The 21,398-nt window shown below is 45.6% G+C and overlaps 1 protein-coding gene across 3 annotated transcripts in view; it reads left to right on the top strand.

Annotated features, from left to right (window-relative positions):
• Positions 1-21,398, top strand: part of egl (Egl_like_exo domain-containing protein) — a 216,822-nt gene that overhangs the window by 164,313 nt on the left and 31,111 nt on the right. For all 3 annotated transcript variants that reach the window (XM_077639464.1, XM_077639463.1, XM_077639462.1), the window contains one exon: positions 7,080-7,199. In XM_077639464.1, the coding sequence (XP_077495590.1) occupies positions 7,080-7,199 (120 nt within the window). The remainder of the gene's footprint in view (positions 1-7,079; positions 7,200-21,398) is intronic.

Here is a 21,398-nt window from a genome sequence, read left to right as displayed (position 1 = left end):
CTTCGCAGAAGGAAAGAGGCTCCAGGATGGATGCTTGCAGAGTGACTTCCTCTGTTCACCAAAATACATGTTTGCACAAATGGCCTTTTACAGCACATTTACCCACCAGACAGCATCTAAGGCAACCGTGATTGAGCACCTTTGTATTTGCTCATGAGTTGCTGTCCTCAGACAGTGTAAAATTTGGTGAGTAACTATTATGGAGGAGTGATGAAATGAACAGAGTTCTACTCCGAGAAAAGCCCTGCCCAGATGGCATGTCTCGACAGCGTCCGGGGCCCCACTTCTGCAGGGGAGAGTGGGTGGGGCGGACCATCAGTATTCGCTGCACAAAGCGGACAGCTGCACACTTGGCTTGAATTACTTTCTGACAGAGCAATTCACTATTCACCAATCTCGTCATCAGCTTCAGCCTGACTGCACCCATTGCAGGGCAAAGGCCTCTCCCATGTCTCGCCAATAACCTTCTCCTTTGGCAGCTGCATCCACCCTTTGCCTGCACACATCTTAATCTCATCCGCCCGCCTAACCTTCTGCCACCCCCTGCTATGCTTACTTTCTCTTAGAGAAAGTAAGTGTATTTAAAGTAATTAAAGTACTTAAAGAAATTAAGCAAAGTTTTTCCAAGAGAAAAAATTCACCAATTTTCCGTATTCTAATATTGTCACTCAGTGACTAACTCTTACAAAAGAAGGCATGCTGTTGTGTGAAAAAGTGTCTGTTTAATTTTGTCAGCTTGACACAGAGTGTTCCTAATAACACTGCACTGCAGCTGAGCGTGTTGGCAAGCTTTCTTGCACCATTTCAGAAAAGTGCATTTAGCCCTCTGTAGATTCAAGTCGCAAAAATGGTGAAACATTTTGATGAATGGAGTTTCAAAATAAACAAAGTACAATGGAGACTGCTTATATCCTAATATTGTCTCGAAGTGGTGACTGTAGTCCGAAGAGCAGAAAGGCTGCAAAAATGGTGTCTAAACAGAACTCTCTATTTGGGCTGACTTGCGCCCACAATGGACTGAATCACTCGGCAGCAACGTAGCAACAAGCGTGCTTGGCGGTCATCAAACAGAATGCCCGCCGCTGTCGGCTGTGCTCAATTTAAAGCTGATAGCGAACTTTCGAGATAAAGCGTGCAAAGTTACTAGAACATTCTGGAGCAGCGTAGAATCAGCTCTGTCTGGATGCGATCAGTCGAGATAACTCTGGTCACGTCTTGCATCGCAAACAAAGCAATAAAGCGACGCGCCGGCATCTTTGAAGAATGAACAAACAGTACACAGATTCATGGCATTACTCCCCTCTGAAAGAAGCATCTACTCAATGCCTTAAAACAAATGAGGTGACTAGCAACAAATAAAATGGACAGTGGACAATAAACACCGAGAATGGAAACACAGCGTCCTTTAACTTGCATAATATGGCTTTAGATGGACGACATGGGCAACTTCTGGTCATACACGGCGTCGCTGGAATGTAGTCATTGCGTCAAGGATGACTTCATGATCTTGTTCACCTAGCCGGCAAAGAACCTTGTACAGGCCGAAATAGCGGCACAAAAGCTTTTCACTCAATCCACGGTGGCGAATGGGCGTCCAAACCCAGACTTGATCTCCTGGCTTGTATTCTGCGTCGCATCTTCGTAGGTTGTTGCTTCTGTCGTCAGTCTACTGCTGGTCTTTGATTCGTAATCGGGCAAGTCTTCGAGCTTCTTCTGCGCGTTGAAGGTAGGCGACGTCGTCGACATTCTCCTCTTTAGTAACATTGGGCAGCATGGCGTCTAGCGTGGTCGTGGCTTCCCTGCCATGAACGAGCCTAAAAGGCGTCATCTGAATGGCCTCCTGCACTGGGGTGTTGTAGCCGAAGACGACGTAAGGCAGGATGGCGTCCTAGGTCTTGTGTTCGGCATTGACATACATGGCGAGAATATTGGTGATGGTTTTGTTCAGGCGCTCGGTCAGCTTGTTGGTCTGAGGATGGTATGCAGTTGTCCTCCGGTGGCTGGTTTGGCTGTAATGCAGGATGGCTCGCGTTAGTTATACTATGAGTGCCTTTCCTGCGTCCATGATGAGCACATCAGGGGCGCCGATGTCTGAGGAATCTGCGCACTGCTTTCTTATTGGCTGGCAATGGAAACTGTTCATAGCAGCTGTTTTCTGCGGGTCTGGGCGTACTCCCTCCTTGCTAACGATGTGGCCCAGAAACAGCAGCTCTTCATAGGCAAAGTGGCACTTCTCTGCCAGTGGGTTGGGCGCCCGTCTCGGCTGCGGGAGGTGGTTGGTTCGAAACCCACCGCCGAACACCCACCGGTAAAAATGGGTACAAGCGGCCCCCGGCCTGGCGCCTGGCTTTCTTTAGGGGTGTTAGCTTGGGAGAGGCTCCGTAAACCCCGCTGCGCCCCTCGCGGGCTGAGCCCTAGTTTTGAACGACCTCGCAGCCTGCTAAAGGTGGTAGGGCACTGCGGCCAACATGACCAGCAAAGCAGCTCGTGGCCTAGTGGTCTGGGCGTCCGCTTCGACTGCGGGAGGTGGTAATCAATGCAGAATCGAAGTGCGCCGTCTTTCTTTCTCACTAGAACAACCACTGCCGCCCATGGGCTGTTTGAAGGCTGGGTGACGTCTTCGCGAAGCATTTCTTCCACTTGGTCCCAGATGGCTTGTCGTTCTCGCGGCGACACACGGTAGGGGCTTTGACGGAGAGGTCAGGCGTGCTGGTTGGTTATAATGCGATGCTTGGCAATTTGCGTTTGTCGGACCTTCGGCGATGACGAAAAACACTCGCTGTAGCTTTGAAGTAGATTGCAGATCTGGTCTTGTCTGTTACGGGGCAGTGCTGGGTTGATGTCGAAAGTGGGAGAGTTCTCTTGGTCAGGCGAATCTTCTGCGGAGGAGTCGGAGAAGGTGAAGGAGTCTCGTACGTCGGATATATCGTAGAAGAAAGCAATTGTCATTCCTCTGTTAATGTGCCGGTATTTTTGCTGATTCCTCGATGTAGAAGCAGCTGCATGTACCCCTCGATGATGGCTATAGCGTTAATGGTTTTCGTGGCGCCTACGGTCACGATAACGCTTGAACGGGGTGGGACGCTCACTTCTTCCTCCAGGACACTCAGGGCAACATGATTTTCCAGAGTTCTCATCGAAGGGATGGCGTCGTCCGAAGCGTGATCAGCTTGGATCGCAGGTCGATGATCGCCTGATGCTTATAAGGAAATTTATGCCCAAGATCACTTCGCTGGAACATTGCCATAGCACAACGAAGGTCATAGGATAGGTATGTCCTTTGACAGTCACTCGCGCTGTGCATCATCCTGATGTCGAATGAGGTGGCCCCCTGTGGTCTGAATTTGTGGGCCGTCCCAAGCTGTTGTGACGTGTTGTCGAAGGTTTTCTCGGTAACAGCTTAATTTTGAAGGCAGTTTGCGTCATGGTCGACGTTGCCATTGTATGCGGCGTCGGCGTGTCAGGGGCGGTGTCTTCGTGCGGCATGGTCATTGGAGGATCTTCAGTGTTTCGCTCAGGAGCAACCTAGTTTCCCCTATGTGGGCTGGAAGACCTTCCTCGTACCGCGGCTGCATAGCTGTGGCGTGGCGACGCAAAGCACGAGGCTGGCGGCAATGGTGAGTGCGAAAGGCGGTTCGGCGAGTACTCCTTTCGACGCAGGTACTCGTCGATTCCTTGCGGACATTGGCCGAAGCGTGGTTGTGGTGCATCAACGGCAAATCCACGAAGACCGATTAGTCGATACGGGCAGTGACGAAAGAATATGGCTGGCCTCACCGCAATGGAAGCACAATGGTCGGTTGTCGGAGTCCTCCAGGCGTCGCATTTCCTGGGGCTTCAGTTTCGTTCATAGGCTGGCCGGGCGGGGGCAAGGAGGTGGCGTTCTTGAACAAGCGGTTCCTCTCGGACAGGGCGTAGGGGTTGTCGTTGGGGCTGAAGAGTGCGTACTGCAGTGGTGTAGGTCATAGCCTGGGGTTCTGTGGCCGCCGGGGTGCCAAGTGCCTGTTGCACTTCTTCCCACACCACATCCATAAGAGTCGCTGCTTGGGGCTGTGCGGAGGATGTCATCAGTTGTCATAGCTCCTCGCGGACGATTTCGCGGCGCGGCGCCGTGGCTGATCACGTGGTTCATCACGTAGTTGGTCACGTGACCAAGTTCCACTCAGCCAGCTGTAGCTATCGCGTCTCTCCAGGTTTCATCATCATCATCAGCCTTACTACACCCACTGCAGGGCAAAGGCCTCTCCCATGTCTCTCCAATTAACCCTATCCTTTGCCAGCTGCATTCACCCTTTGCCTGCAAACTTCTTAATCTCATCCGCCCATCTAACCTTCTGCCGCCCCCTGCTACGCTTACTTTCTCTTGGAACCCACTCCGTTACCCTTAAAGACCAGCGGTTATCTTGCCTTCACATTACAAGCCCTGCCCAAGCCCATTTCTTTCTCTTGATTTCGACTAGGATGTCATTAACCCGTGTTTGTTCCCTCACCCACTCTGCCCGCTTCCGATCTCTTAACGTTACACCTATCATTTTTCTTTCCATGGCTCGCTGCGTTGTCCTTAACTTAAGCTGAACTCTTTTCGTTAGGCTCCACGTTTCTGCCCCGTAGGTGAGTACCGGTAAGATTATGCTGTTGTACACTTTCCTCTTGAGGGAAATTGGTAAACTGCCACTCATGATCTGCGAGAATTTGCCATATGCGCTCCACCCCATTCTTATCCTTCTAGTTATCTCCCTCTCATGATCCGGATCAGCTGTCACTACCTGCCCTAAGTAGACGTATTCCGTTACAATTTCTAGGCTCTCGCTGCCAATTGTGAACTGTTGTTCCCTTGCTAGGCTGTTGAACATTACCTTGGTTTTCTGCATGTTAATTTTTAGACCCATCGATCTGCTCTGCCTGTCTAACTCGTTGATCATGATTTGCAGTTCACCTCCTGAGTGACTCAGCAGGGCAATGTCATCAGCAAATCTCAGATTATTTAGGTATTCTCCATTTATTCTTATTCCCAACTGTTCCCAATTCAGGCCTCGAAATACCTCCTGCAAACATGCGGTGAACAGCATTGGCGAGAATGTGTCTCCTTGCCTGACGCCCTTCCTTATTGGAATTTTATTGCTGACTTTATGGAGGACTATAGTAGCTGTGCAGTTGCTATATATATCTTCCAGTATTTTGACATAAGGCTCTTCTACCCCCTGATTACGCAATGCCTGTATGACTGCTGATGTTTCCACTGAGTCGAATGCTTTCTCGTAATCAATGAAAGCTATATATAGAGGTTGGTTATATTCTGCGCATTTTTCTATCGCCTGATTGATAGTGTGAATATGATCTATTGTGGAATATCCTTTACGAAAGCCTGCCTGATCATTTGGTTGATTAAAGTCTAACGTTGCCCTGACTCTATTAGCGATTACCTTAGTAACCAGGTTACCAGATTACCAGGTTTAACCAGAGCTAAACCACCGCCAATTTTTTGAAGGGCGCAACCATGAAATGTGTGCGCGGAGCACAGCTTCGCTCATCAGCAAATTTAGAGATGGGGAGCCCAATCCAGGCATGAGTCTTTTTGTTGCGTTTAGTGTGTGCACGTTGTGCAATCTGCAGTCGTATTATAGCTTCTGCTGCCATGGCACCTTCAAGCAGCATGCTTTATTGCTCGTTGTGATAAAGGATGTTGAGAGTGGGATGAAGAAAGCATCGGTGGCAGCGGCATATCCGACACAACTATCCACAAGAACCGGCAGCAACTGCAGCAAGATTCACTGTCGCCAAAGAGAAGTTGTGTGCCGAAGTACTCTTCAGATGGTTCCAGGAAGTGAGGGCTCATACCAGTCCAACAAGAAGCTAGATAGTCCATTTAACCCATTGCTTCAGCTGCAGTGTTGTGTGTCGTGAAAGTCCATCACAGTCTGGCTCCATTTGAAACCATGCTGTCAACATTTATTTATTTATTTAATCATACTGTTGACCTTCTGAGGGTTACGCCAGGAAAGGAATAGAAACAATTCGATCCAATACATCTAGAACTTCAAGCATGAAACAATATAGCGACGATCATTTCGACTTTAAAAATTTGCAAACACAACAATAAAATAATGTTACGCTGGAGCTAATGACACAGAAGACAAAAAAATTGATACCAATACTACATTACGGCATGCACGGAACAGCTGGATAGCTCTGATTAAAATAATAATCAGCATTTGCTTGAAAGGCTGTCATACTGGTTCTACAGGTCCTACACGATTAGGGAGTTCATTCCACTGCTGTGTCACACCAGGAAAGAAGCGACAACAAAAGATGTCAGTGCATGTGAAGTAAAGGCGTATTGTCGTGACACGATTCATTCAGGCACTAACTTTAGCAGGAGGATGCAGGTGCAGTTTCTTATTTACCTTTGATTCCTCATGCAGTATTTGGTATAAAAATTTCAAGTTTTTGTTTTCTCAGCTTGTTTCTAGCAGCTTAAGGCTACATGGCTGCAACTATACCTGCCACAGATAAAACGATCGGCAAGTCTTTGTATCTCCTCTAGATAAGCTCGTAACATGTTTTGGTCCAAGTACTGAACTGGTCGAATGAATCTTCTATGGGCCATTTACTTGACGTCGTTTGGTGCTCTTGGCAACTTTGCTCAGGAAACACAGCTTCTTAAGGGCACAGGGTAAGCCCTATACTTCCCATGCATTTTAGGCCACGTTGAGGTACATGTTTCACACTAACTAATTAGCAGTACCCTGGTAATGTATATAATATATTGTTCAAATTTTGTTAACCTAATTTTGATAACCTAAAAGTGCGAGGCAGTAGTTTCCCGCGCATTGGTTGACATGTGGGGGCTCTGGGTTGGTGGGCTGTGTGTGTATATGTTAGGGCTTCTTGATAGACCCTTCAGTTGCGAGAAAGCACTTATGTCATTCACAGTGCATGTTTGCTCCTTGTGTTACTTGGAGCACCATGCATGCCTTAAGCATTTCTTTCGCCAACCGTAATGTGGGACTCTGCATGCTAGGGTGGAAGAAAGCCTAGACAGTGATGTCACTTGGTCTAAGCATGCTCCGATCCTCCAGGCGGCGCATGCTGCCCTCCAGCAGCAGGACCTGGGCAAGCCCGTGCACAAGGTGAAGAACGTGTCCTTGGGGACCTTGTGTGCCCTCTACGGGGGACCGACCAACCCACGCCGGGACCAGGTAGGTGCAAACCTCATCAAGGGACCAAACAACATGCTCAAATCATCCGAATGTATTGAATGACCCCGAAAAATTGTCAAGGACTGCTTGCATCACGGTAAATTTGTTTGGTCAAAGACTGCTCTACCGTTGCCTGATTTTAAGATCGTAACAGTACTCTCTTTCACATTTTCATCAATACTTTTTTGCGTACATACTGTCGGGAGCATCGAAGCAGAACAGCTTCAAAATCGTAAAGACCTCCCGCATCCTTCATGCTACAACACGGTGGAGCTCCACCGCTGCCACATCACACCCATCATAAGTGGCGCTGTCACATGTGAGGGTGCTTCACCACACACAGTGAACAGCGTGTGACGAGATTGCAGCTTCAGTGAGAACAGAACCATGTGGACGCAAGCAAGCGAAATGGCGCCAAAGCGGTGAGAGAAAAGAAAACACCAGCCATGCACCTATCAGAGTTCAAAGCGGTGCTAAGCTGGCTGATGCTGGCTGGCGCAAAGATCTGAAAAGGAAAACTGAAACTCAGCAGGCATGCTGTTTTGGAGACAAGGTCATCCGCTTTTCACCACTCCTGCTGTCACACGAACATCGGAAGTACAAAAGTGAGTCTGCAGCATGGAAATTGGGTTTTGAGTAGGGCTATTTCGACAGTCTCTTGCTGTGCCGGTCATGCCTGGACGCGGCCTCCCTTTACGCATATTTTCGGTTGTACTAAAGCGTTCACCACGTGCCATAAGCCATTGGAACAGCGTTGCTGACAAAGTTACTAACACCAGAAATTCTGCCACATTTTGAGATATGATTACCACCATAATTGCCTGATATCTTGGTTTTATGTGCTTTTACCAGAAAGCAATTTTACTGCTGTATAATATCAACGAAATTGTGCGTCTGTTAACTTCAGTGAAAGAGCATGTTTCATTTTCATTTTGCCGCATTTCGAAACTTGTATAACGCTTCTTTAAATGTACCTGTATTCTGCTGAGTATCTCTTGCAAACCATATTACACTGCCACGTATCATTCAGTCTTCTAAAAGCTTGGATGAACACAATGAGCATTATAAAACGAAGTACTGGCATTGGGGATCACAGGCAAAGCTGTCACGCACTCGGTGTTCGCACCTTCTGGCTATGATTTTCGCCAAGTGTGAACTAGTTTTTAATAGGGGTGTGCAAATATAATAATATGGCATTCGATTCAGGCTTCAAAGCGAATAACAAATCTTAAGAATATTTTCAAAGTATTTTGAAGTTGAAGAATTCAGGAAAATAAGCTGCTGGAAGAAGCAGTCAATGGTAGTACGTGGAAGCACAAGAAACATGCACTCGCCAAAGAAAAATATTTAACACATGACGTTTCGAGACCCATACGGGTCCCTTGTTCACAATGAGGATGGGCGGAATGGGCCGCTACTTATAAGCGGACTTGACTGCACAGTGAGTGGGCGTAGATATCGGGGAGATTCCCTCTCGTCCTGTTGATAGCATTCTTGGTCGTCTGTATGTAAACTGATTCGAGAAGTAATCGTGAAGATAAAGGTTTCTTCGTGTCCAAAATTGTGGCGTTCTCCCAGTCAATAGTGTGCTGCATCATTTGGCCATGCTCTGCAAGTGCGTTGGAGGAAGTGCGACCTTTGCGAAGTGCGTACGCCGACATACGTGAAAGATTCCGCTGATTAAGGCCGTGGCGGTTGACAACGAAGACATCATGGTCTCGTTCGATGTGAAATCGATGTTCACATGCGTTCCAGTAAACTTCGCTGTTGAATGCTGTGAAAGGGCACTGGAAGAAGACCCATCACTACCATCCCGTACGCCTTTTGAAGCAGTTGATCTGTGCCACCTCTTAAGCTTCTGTCTTCAGAACACACATTTCGTGTTCAGCAACGTATATTACAAGCTGGTGTTTGGTACGGCCATGGGTGCATCTGTGTCCGTAACCTGTGCCAACCTCGCGCTGGAGTGTATTGAAAGTTTGGCCCTACAATCGTTTCATACTCGTCCGAAACTGTTTTTACGATATGTGGACGATTGCTTCTGCGTAATTCAGCGCAAGGATGCCAAACCTTTTTTGGACCACCTCAACTCTTTTCAACCAACAGTTCAGTTCACAATGGAAGAAGCCGCCGGAAGTCTTGCTTTTCTCGATGTTCTCGTTCTCCGCACTCCCGATGGGCTCACCATTACCGTATACCGAAAGCCCGCACATACCAGCAAGTACCTCGATTTTAAATCTGCCCATCCCATAGGCCACAAACGCTCCGTCGTGTCCGCTCTGTTCAAGCGAGCTGGTCGTCTATGTTCTAGTCCTGGCCTTCTCTCTTCCGAGGAGCAGAAAGTTCGCGTCGACCTTGAAAATAATGGCTACCCCCGTCAGATGCTAAACAATCAAGAACGCCGCTGTAAGGAACCTGCTCAGCCCCAATTTGTTGGGCAACAGAAACGCGCGACTGTCCCGTATTCCCGGGGTGAGGCTCTGGCGCGAATATTTGCCAAATACGGCGTTCGAATTGCGCACGTACCGTCCAGCAAGCTGAAACAGCAGCTGTGTCACGTGAAGGACTGCCTAGCGCGCACATGTTACCCCGGCGTTGTATACAAGATCCCCTGCAAGGATTGCGATGCATCATACATTGGCGAGTCAGGTGATTTTAAATGAAGAAGAAGGGAACACAAGAATGACGTCAAGAAAGGTCGCACTTCCTCCAACGCACTTGCAGAGCATGCCCAAATGATGCAGCACACCATTGACTGGGAGAACGCCACAATCTTGGACACGAAGAAATCTTTATCTTCACGATTACTTCTCGAATCATTTTACATACAGACGACCAAGAATGCTATCAACAGGACGAGAGGGAATCTCCCCAATATCTACGCCCACTCACTGTGCAGTCAAGTCCGCTTATAAGTAGCGGCCCATTCCGCCCATCCTCATTGTGAACAAGGGACCCGTATGGGTCTCGAAACGTCATGTGTTAAATATTTTTCTTTGCCGAGTGTATGTTTCTTGTGCTTCCAATATGCTTCCCCCTCACCAGACAGGATTCTGTCGAACCCTTGATAATGGTAGTACGTGCACTCCGGCACTTCCACACGATCGCACCGCTCTAGATGTTTGCACACGTCGTGCATATGGCATGGCGGCTGCCTCCACAGACCTTGCTTTCGACAACTTCATGGTTTGAGACGCCACCGAGGAATGCTCATGACTGGACAGAGCCCAGATGCGAAATCAAACACGTTATGTAAAGTAAACGAGCATGTACTGTAAAACCTCGTTGATACATTTATAAAGAATTGTGGAAAAAATGTATTATCCGGGAAAACTTATGATCCAAGCCGCCAAATTTTTAAAAAAATGTAACTGTTGAATGAGGTACAAAGACGTGTTGACAATTTCACATCATAAAATGTCAATTAGGATTTCTTGGCATAAGATCTGACCAGATCCTTTTCTAGTTCTCGCAGAATTTACTCTGCGATAGCGCCGTTTTAAGTGCTGAAGGAACTTCGTAACGCATCTGGCCCGTCAGTGGCAATGGTAAAAGTGACCAAAATCTCTTCGGTTTAGAGATGTTTTGCTCCTTCGCACCTAACTAATGCGGGGAAGCCAACGCGACGGCTGACTGTTGCAGCCTTTTTACTTATTAAGCTGCGTTCCCCATACCCGGCCCGCTCCTGTGTAAGTGCATCGCTGCTGTATTTCATAGATGCTTCACCCCCTTGCCCTTATGCACCACGAAGAAACCTCTTCCTGTCGCGTCTAGGCAAAACGGCCATCTGGAATGCTTTTCTGCTGCTGCTGTTGGTAGTGGTGTTTCGCCTTTCTGCACCTAGGCGCTGCAGAGAAGCCACCACGGCAGATGACTGCTGCTGCTGCATGTTTGTGCATGCTCAGTTGGTCAATAAATGTGTTATACGACCATAGTGTGTCACAGTTTTAAACGTAGTACCCAGAAAATTGTGCTATCCGGGAATGTATTAACTGGGCGAAATGCAATGTAACTCTATGGGAGATTTTTAATCTCCCCGATTTTAAGCGTACAAACTGGGAAATCATATGAACAGGGAAAGTATCAACGAGGTTTTACTGTAATATATATAATGTCACATCTTAAAAGGCATAATCTTCTAAACAAGAGACAGCGTGGATTTCGTTGTAGTTATTTCATCAAATAGCTGGTGGAATTTACAAATCACTTACAACCTTTGTCCGTAAATTCCCGAGACTGAGTCCATTAAAAAAAATGAGCTTAACATTGAAATCATTTGTGCAGCACCCCTTCGAAATAGTCTCCCTTGCAGTCTGTACACAGCTTCCAACGCTTCTTGAGGTCTTGGAAACAGTTGGAAAACGCTTCTTTTGGCAGGGCTGTCAACTCCTTTGTCGTGGTGTCCTGAATGGCCTCCACGCTCCCCATCCAGCAACCTTTTAGGGCTCTCTTCACACGAGAAAACGAAAAAATTGCATGGGGAGGGGTCAGCCGAGTATGGCACATGGGGAAGTACAGTAATGTTGTGCTTAGCAAGAAATTTTGTCACGCTGAGAGCAGTGCACGGCCTTGCGTTATCGTGGAGAAGGCTCCATTGTCCAGACGCCCATAAGTCAGGGCGACGGCGTCGCAGTGCATCACGCATGTGTTGGAGCACGCGGATATAAAACTCCAGATTCATCGTCTGCCCTTGTGGGATGAACCCGTGCTGTAAGACACCTCTAGCATCGAAAAAAAATTATCAGCATCGTCTTTGTTCTAGTCTGTTTCTGTCGGTTAGAGGTAGAAGTTTAGCCTTAGTTAAATGTGCTGTAATTGAAGTTCGCCCAAAGCTGTTATAGATGAAGCGAATTGCCTTTTTTTGTAGATGTTCAATATGATTAATAGGTTTTTGAGTATAGGGGTACCAGATAATAGCCACATATTCTAATGCAGGAAGTACTATTGATTTATTGGCAAGAAGCCAAACACCTGGTGTGGACAACTTTAACGCTCACCTCAGAAGGATAAGTTTCTGATTAGTAGAAGTAGTTACATAATATGCTTTGCCTAGCTTAGATCTTTGGAAATCCATAGACCAAAATACTTAAAGTGTTCAGCTTCTGATAAGAAAGCATCACCAGCTGAGTACATAAAATGTAGAGGGTTCTTTTTGCAAGTAATTTTCATGAATACAGTTTTTGCAAAATTGACCTCCATTTGCCAGTCTTCACACCATGAAACTTTTTTTTGGAACGCCTCATTTATTTTTAATTTTTTTTATTTATGTCATACTGCAGGCCATGAGGCCCAAGCAGGAGTGGAATGCAGAAACGGATCACAAATTGAGCAATAATACCAAAATGCAAACAGAACACGAGCAGCAGGAAATGACATGGAAAGGCAAAAAAAACAAAAAGTTAAAAAGCTAACAGTGGTCACTTATCAGGTGAAGAGACTGTACACACGAAGCGGGTAAGTTGTTCCAATGACGGATGGTTTGCGGAAAGAAAGAGTGCTGAAATAAGTTAGTCTTTGCAAAGTATGGGGTCAGAGAAAGGGGTTGGGAGTGTCAAGTTTTTCTGGTGTTCTGTAGTATAAAATACGGTAAAGAATTTATTCCAAGTTTATGGTTAAGTAACAAAAATAAGAATTTCAACTGAAGAAACTTGCTTCGGGACTGAAGGGTTGGTATCAAATTCGACTGCACTAACGCAGAGACTGAAGCAGTTTGATTGTATTGCGAAAACATGAATCGCACAGCTTTCCTTTGGATTAGCTCAAGTGCTTTTATGTTAGTGACAGTATTACGGATCCCATACAATGCACACATATTCCAATTTAGTCCTTATAAATGTTTCGTATGCTAGCCTCTTAACCTGAAGGGGTGTATTTTTATTTTATGGCGCGACAAACAAAGTTTTCGTAAGGCAGATGAACAAGTGTTAGAAGTGGGAGTGTTCCAGCTTCAGTTGTTTGTTAATGTAACACCGAGATATTTATATTCGTTTACTTGAGTAATTTCTGCTGAACACAGAAAAAAAGAGCATATAAATGGATTAAGGGCACAGGGTAAGCCCTATACTTCCCATGCATTTTAGGCCATGTTGAGGTACATGTTTCTCACTAACTAATAACAGTAGCCTAATAATACATATATCATTGTTTGCCAAATTTTGTGCTCTTTTTACTGAACTAGAATATTTGAAATGTGTTGAAAATTCGATTTTTAATAAAATTTTTTCCGGTAGTACACAAATCTGGCCTTTCTTTGCGCATTTCAAAATTCATAACAGAATAACTGCTCAGTGAAATTGCTTAATTCTAGTTCAGTAGTTGGCAACACTTATGTAGATGATTGCAAAAAAAAAATCAGCCGTCTGTCTTGAAAGGCATTGGAAATAATGGTACCTTTGTAAGAAAAAACACTGTTTTGAGATAATAGAGCGGAAAGAGAAAAAAGATGTGAAAAACCATTTTTTATTCGCAGAAACGCCTCCATAGTAATTGGTTTAATAGCCCCCTGCTTCGTAGTCACTGTCGCCGTCATTTTTTCGCTTTTCGGCTTGTCGTTTTGACTGTCGGGCCTCTTTTGTAAGCTGTCATGTTGCTCGGTCCGCAAAGTACATGCGCTTATGGTCAGCTTCCCTCAGCCACTTGATGGTGTTGCTCCCTGGGTTCAATCCACACGCCTTCAAAACGTTGGCCCGTGCGATGCTACCATCATTAAATGAAAGAACAGCATCCAGTGTTGCCATCCGTAGGGTCCGAAGCCTAACAAACATTCTTTGGCGCGCGTTCCCAAACAACATGGTTGAACGACTCATTTGCATTTTGAGTTCGCCCATGCAGGCACTTCTCTAGGAGCTCAGCCTTCGATAGCTCCCTATAAATGGGTTTGATAGCCTCCAAGACAGATGCAGGCAAACTCTCCTTGTGGAAAAATGGCTTGCCCTCTGACTGACTTCTGTTGAAGGCACACCACGTATCAGGTCCCTTTGGGCAAAGTCCATGGCATGGGTCATCGTCTGTGGCCGATAAGTGGAAGAAGGTTGCCCAAACGGCCTTTCGCATTTCATCCAGGTTTCCTACATTTCTTCTGATGGCCAAACCATAGTACGTCTGGAGCTTGTCTATTACTGCATCAGTCAGTCGGCCTCGGCCCGAGAGGCTCTTTCCATCAGAGAGTTTTCCTGCTTTGTTTCCTTTTTTTAGCCTTCGTAACCTTGTGCCCATCCTTTTTTGCACGTGCCCTATGCACTCAACCTTGGATATTTTAACGGAATCACCATATGGCATTTGTGCCTTCACAGCCATAAAAGCCTTGCTGTCACCATCCCCAAGGTATTTGACGTATCGAACGCAGTGAAGCTCCTCACTCCTGCCGAAAATTTTCAGTGCTCCTGCGACTTCCATTCCACCGCTGGTGCCTTGGTAGTTGCTTTGGCACACCTCTCTATGAAGGGGGTCACTGTTTGTACCCTTGATGCTGCACTTTGGACAACGTTTAGACAAAACCTCCACATCCAGCACTTTCCCAGAGTCTACACTGGTCGCAGAGACTATGCCATTATTGGAAGTATGGCCTCGCTTCTGCCAGCTTCCATCAAGAGCAACTGCGATGTCTTTATCCCCCTCATTCAGCTGCCCTTTTCATCGACTCCTGAGCAGCAGCTTCGATGTGACCTAGAAGCTCTTGATTGTATTTCGCAAACTTTGTCGGCGGCTTAGGAAGGTTTAGCATAGCACAGAGTATATTTCCTGCAGCCATTCCCTTACCAATGGACCTTAAGGCATACACTAACCTGAGGTTGGCTTCATAGAGGCCAGAAGTAGTTTTCTTCGACGTCTCAAATCGTTGTGCGGCACTACACACTTCACAGTTCAAACTGTAAACGCTTGCAACACCTACCCGTTTTGTCACAATTTCGATGAGCTCAACACTTCCACCGCACTCTCTGCACACACAAATCTGTGTAATTGCGGCACAAATGCCGTCCATGTCCATTAAGGCATATTGGCTGCTGCTCTGTAGCACATCCTCTTTCTGGAAGCACAGAGAAAATCTTGAAAGCTTCGATGTCGAGGAGCTGGCGCATTCGGTGTTCGGGATCTCATTCGGTCGTGGACATCCTTTTGCTTTTTCACGATGAGCGTAGCGGTTGCCGTGAAATTCACGCCTGACGAAGGCCTTCTTTGCCCTGGGCATCTCAACTTATCAGCAGCAATCAACACCGGCACAATTTACAATACTGATCGAAAGGGATAGCACTCGGACGCAGCTGCATGAAGGTTGCAGAAACGCAGAAAAAACGTGCAAAGCGTCTCAGGATTGTCTTGGCTAAAAAAGAGGAGCTGTCCAATAGTTGCCAGACAATTTTTTATATGTAGCTGATTTTAGACATGTTTTGAAATCAGGTGGTGGACTTTTTGGTTGAAAATATTGACGTTAATCCTGAAAGGGGGCGTGGCCGCTCACTACTTGGTTTCGGAAAAAGCGTTTTTCAGCCGTAAATATGGCTTTCTGAGGAAAGTGCGATCATGGAACATGTGTAGAAAGAATTGAACTTCTAAAATTCCAAAAGAAAAAAAAACGATCTTTTTTTCTAATTTTACCTTACCCTGTGCCCTTAAGTTTTCTCGTAATACGTAGTAGGACAGTCTTTTCAAATTTAAGTTTCATGCCCCATCGATTACACCATGCGTGGATATTAACTGTAACTGATCCTTAGTACTATTGATCTCAGAATAAATGGCGCAAGCTGGGTGTTCTTTAATGTGTTATCTAACTTAAAAAGTAACTTTTCGTGTAAAACTTTACGGAACGCTTTTGCGAAGTCCATAACAATTGCATCGATTTGTTTACCTAAGTTTATTGAAGCTGCGAAATTATGTACTGTAATGGCTAGATGTGTGGATGTGGCGCAACCTTTTCTGAAACTGTGCTGCACATTCGACAAAGTATGAAATGTGTCAAGAACTTCAGAGATATGTTTGTGTATTATATGCTCATGATGTTGAAGTTAAGGAAATGGGACAATAGTTTACAATGTGCGCTCTGTTACCACTCTTATGAAGAGGCTTGATTTTAGCTGTTCTCCAGTCACTTGGAATCTGGCCATCACACAGAGATGTAGAGAATAAAACATATAAATATTTTGAAATTAGAGCTGATGCAGCGATGGCTTAGACGTAGAGCATTCGCCTCCCATGCAAGAGGACCGGGGTTCGAATCCTGGTGCCACGCAATTCTCCACCGGGTTTTAAAAAAAAATGGCTGTGGTTTATCTCTGGTTAAACCTGGAGTGACGTGATAGCTACAGCTGGCCGCGTGGAACTCGCTAAGTCGAATTGCAAAGTCAGTCTTTTGCCGCTCCGTTTCGCTGGGCGTTCCTTCTTCATCGTCATCCCTGGACGTGGATTCACTCCCCCACCCCTCTCCCCCTTTCCACTCCCCCCACTCGGTTTCGCTGGTGCGGCAGCTGCTCCGCACCAAGTGATCAACCATATGACCAGCCAAGGCGCCGCCACGGAGCTCAAGGGTGGCCATGTAGCTCAGCGATGGCTACGCAGCTCAAGGGGTGCCACGGAGAAGGCTCGAAGTGCTAGCGTAATGTAGCTATCGCTACAAAAACCCATGTGTCGATCGAATCGCATAACCAGGCCTGGGGTGCAGCCTGATCTCGGTGACCAGAACCGCCAGCGCACTCCCTCGCCAGAACAGGACTTGGCCACCCTGGTGCAGCACTTGGCCGCAACCTTCAATGAACAAACCAATTAACCCTCGTCCTCAGTCCCCAGTGGCTGCGGAGCAACTGACCACGGCGGCGGTCAGACCTGTGACGCAGCGGAGGGTGCTAAGAATTTCTGGCTCCGGAGAGGCCGCCATTGGAATCTGAACCTGGCAACGTTAACACTAGAACCTTATCCAGTGAGGCTAGCCTAGCAGTGCTGTTCGAGGAACTATCGGGAATTAAATGGGATGTCACAGGGCTTAACGAAGTTAGGAGGACAGGTGAGGCGTATACAGTACTAAAGGACAGACACATACTTTACTATCACGGATTAGAGGATAGACGAGAACTAGGTGTGAGATTCCTCATTCATCAGTATATAGCTGGCAACGTAGAGGAGTTCTATAGCATGAACAAGAGAGTGGCAGCTAAAGTAATTAAGTTCAATAAGAGGTACAAGCTGAAGGTGGTGCAGGCCTATGCACCTACATCCAGCCATGATGACCAGACCGTTGAAAGCTTCTATGAAGACATGGAATCGGCAATGAATAAAGTAAAATCACAGTACACTGTGCTGATGGGCGACTTCAATGCGAAAGTGGGCAAGAAGCAGGCTGACAACCATGCGGTAGGTGACTATGGAATAGGTTCTAGAAATAGCAGGGGAGAGTTATTAGTCGAATTCGCAGATAGGAAATAATTTACGGATTATGAATACCTTCTTCTGCAAACGAGAGAGCAGGAAGTGGACCTGGAAAAGCCCCAATGGTGAGAATAAAAATGAAATTCAACACGATAGTTAGGCGGGCGAGTTGGTGATACATTTTTAAAACAACAGCGCAGAAAGCAAGGCCACAGGAAAGAAAACACTTGACAAGCGCTGCGTGTTTTCTTCCCTGTGTTCCCATTTTGCGTGCTGTTATTTTAAAAATGAAATCGACTTCATACTATGCGCTCAACCTGGCATCGTTCAGGATGTGGCCATCCTCGGAAAGGTGCACTTTAGTGACCATAGAATGGTAAGATCTTGAATTAGCTTAGACTTGAAGAGGGAACGGAGGAAGCTAGTGAAGAGGAAGTCCATGAACGAGTTAGCATTAAGAGGAAAATACACGAATTCAGGATATCACTGCTGTACAGATGTACTGTACTGTACTGTACTCTACTGTACAGTACAGTACAGTACAGATGTACAGAGTACAGTGCAGGCTTTAACTGAGGAAGACGATCTTGATGTTCATACAATGAACGATAATCTGACAGGACAGCTATCATTACGGAGTGCGTAGTAGAAGTAGGCGGTAGGATGGTTCAACAGGATACCAGCAAGCTATCTCAGGTGACGAAAGATCTGATTAAGGATAGAACTGGCAGAGCTATCGAAGTTAATACAACCTTTGTCTGTAAAGTTTCGAGACTGGTTTATTTTATTCTCTAGAAATGATTCCCTAAAACAAACGTTGGTGCATATGTGTAGCGCCATCTTTATGTGTGTAGGGCAGCCTGAGCTATTTATGTTAATTGCTGAGGCAGCCGCTAGATGGCACTACATGTAGAAAAATACGTTGTCACTAGTCCGCTCATTCTACTGTGAGTGATTGTTGAGAGATGGACGTCCACCTCGAACAGCGTGTAAACATAAAATTCTGTGTGAAGCTTGGCAAGACAGCCACACAGGCGTATGAGGTTTTTCGTGACGCTTACGGCAACGAGACATTATCGCGGGCACGAGTTTTCGAGTGGCACAAGAGGTTCGTTTCAGGGAGAACGTGGGTGGAAGACAACACAAGGTAAGGGCACCCTTCAATCTCACGGAATGAAAGCAAGGTAGCTTGGATCAGGATTAGGGAAATTGTACAGCAAGACCGCACCATTACAGTCCACCAAATTTGCGTTAGAACTTGGGGAAACGAAAGCTGAATGCCAACTTGTGCCGCACTCCCTCACACAGGACCAGAAGGACATGCGGGCATCAGTGAGCGCTGATTTGCTCTCCGAGGCAGAGAAGGATGCTGCATTCGTCGACAGCATCATTGCTGAAGACGGAACATGGTGTTTTCAATACGATCCTCAAACAAATTGGCAGGGCACCAAATGGCGGTCCACAAGCTCTCGGGCGCCAAGAAAGGTGCGGCGACAGAAGACTAAAACAAAGACGATGCTGATACTTTTTTTTCGATGCCAGAGGTGTCATACACCATGAGGTTGTCCCGCAAGGGCAGACGGTGAGTCAGGAGTTTTATATCCGCGTGCTCCAACACTTGCGTGATGCATTGCGACGCCGTTGCCCTGACTTAGGGGCATCTGGACATGGAGCCTTCTCCACGATAATGCAAGGCTGCACACTGCTCTCAGCGTGACAAAATTTCTCGCCAAGCACAGCATTACTGTACTTCCCCATCCACCATACTCGCCTGGCCTCTCCCCATGCGATTTTTTCCTGTTTCCTCGTGTGAAGAGAGCTCTGAAAGGTCTCTGTGTAGGGAGCGTGGAGGCCATTCAAGGCGCCAGGACAAAGGAGCTGACAGCCCTGCCAAAAGAAGCGTTTTCCAACTGTTTTCAAGACCTCAAGAAGCGTTGAAAGCTGTGCATAGACTGCAAGGGAGACTATTTCGAAGGGGTGCTGCACAAATGATTTCAATGTTAAACGCAGTTTTTTTAATGGACTCAGTCTCGGAACTTTACGGACAAAGGTTGTAAATAAGCGCAAGGTCGCCGACATAAGGAAGCTTAATATGGAGAGAATCGAGCATGCTCTAAAGAGGTAGCCTAAATGCGATGAAGAGGAAACTAGGCATAGGTAAAAACCAGATGTATGCGTTGAGAGACAAGGAGAGCAAGGTCATTAGCAATATGGATAAGATAGTTAAATTAGCCGAAGAGTTCTACACAGATCTGTACAGTAGCCAATGTAATCTAATTACCTCTAATTAATGTCTAATTACCATCCGATTTCAATACCCCCGTTTTTTCTAAGGGACTCGAAAAAAGTCGTTCTTAAATGATTAACTTCTTTTACTGATCGCTACGACATCTTTGCTCTCGCACAGTATGGTTTTAGAAAAAATAGATCCACTGAACTAACACTCCTTGCTCAAAAAGAACTCATCCTTGAAAATTTTGAAAACAAAAACATGGTCCTTGGTGTCTTCCTTGATTTTACAAAAGCTTTCGATTATATTGACCACAGTATACTTCTACAAGAGCTAGAGCAATATGGTATTCGCAGTATAGCCCACAAGATAATTTCTAGCTACCTTCACTACCGACCCCACTGCGTTGTTATAAATGGTCACTCTTCCGTCGTCAAACCAGTTAAACTAGGTGTTCCGCAAGGGAGCATCCTAGGTCCTTTTCTATTTATTTTATATATAAACGACATAGTTAACATTGACCCTAGTGCTAAGTACATAATTTACACTGACGACACAAGCTTATTTTTTCCAAGTAGTTCTAGTCCGGATTTGGCTTGCCATGCTAGTCAAACACTTAACCTCGTTAGTACCTGGGCAGCAAGAAATGAATTAAAATTAAATATTGCAAAAACAAGGCTGTTGTGTTCCATCCAAGAAATATAGTTTATCTATTACCGCCAGTTGTCATTGACCGCATAGAGGTACAGGTTGTGCAGTGATTCAAGACGCTCTGTGTTATTTTTTGTGACCTCATCAAAAAACTTTCTAAAACTATCATTTGCCGACATTGTTTCATGTTTCCAAGGGCAGGTAATATCATGCTTATTCTCACCATCACTCAATTACGGTGCACTTGTTTGGGGGACTAATACAAAAGACAATATTCTTCATTTGCTACAAAAACGTGCCATCCACATAATATGCAAAGCACCCTGTTTAAGTCACACGCAGGAGATGCACAAGCAGCTAAATATTGTCAGCGTAGAATCTATGTATGACTACAGATTTTCTAAGCAATACAGGTTAGAAAGAACTAAAGGGAATGACAGCTTGAAGTTACTGGCAAATCTTGAAATTTCAACACACGCCTATATACCCAATGCACAACCCAGATGAATGGAAATTGAGCAAATGCCGTACAGGATATGGAAGGCAAATGTTAAAATTTAGACTACCAACATTGCTGAATGATTTTGCGAGGGACAGAAATGCAGATTTTGACTCTATTTCATTGAAGAGCCTGCGGAACAAATATGTATAGGAGTGAAATGCCACCACGTTTTAAATTTTGAAACTGTTTGCGCATCCACTTTTTTCCTTTCTTTCTCCTTTTTTTTTGCTGTGTTCTTTATTGCTGATGTCTTTGGATCATGTTGTATGTATCAGTATATATATATATATATATATACATACATATATATATATATATATATATATATATATATATATATATATATATATATATATATATATATATATATATATATATATATATATATACACGCTTCACCGTGTAAACTAACAATTTCATTGCAGTGCACTTTATTTTCATGTATGCTCATATTTGACTT

The sequence above is a fragment of the Amblyomma americanum genome, chromosome 10 (genome assembly GCF_052857255.1).
Source record: "Amblyomma americanum isolate KBUSLIRL-KWMA chromosome 10, ASM5285725v1, whole genome shotgun sequence".
Classification (NCBI taxonomy): Eukaryota; Metazoa; Arthropoda; class Arachnida; order Ixodida; family Ixodidae; genus Amblyomma; species Amblyomma americanum.
This window is presented reverse-complemented; position numbering and strand designations above follow the sequence as displayed.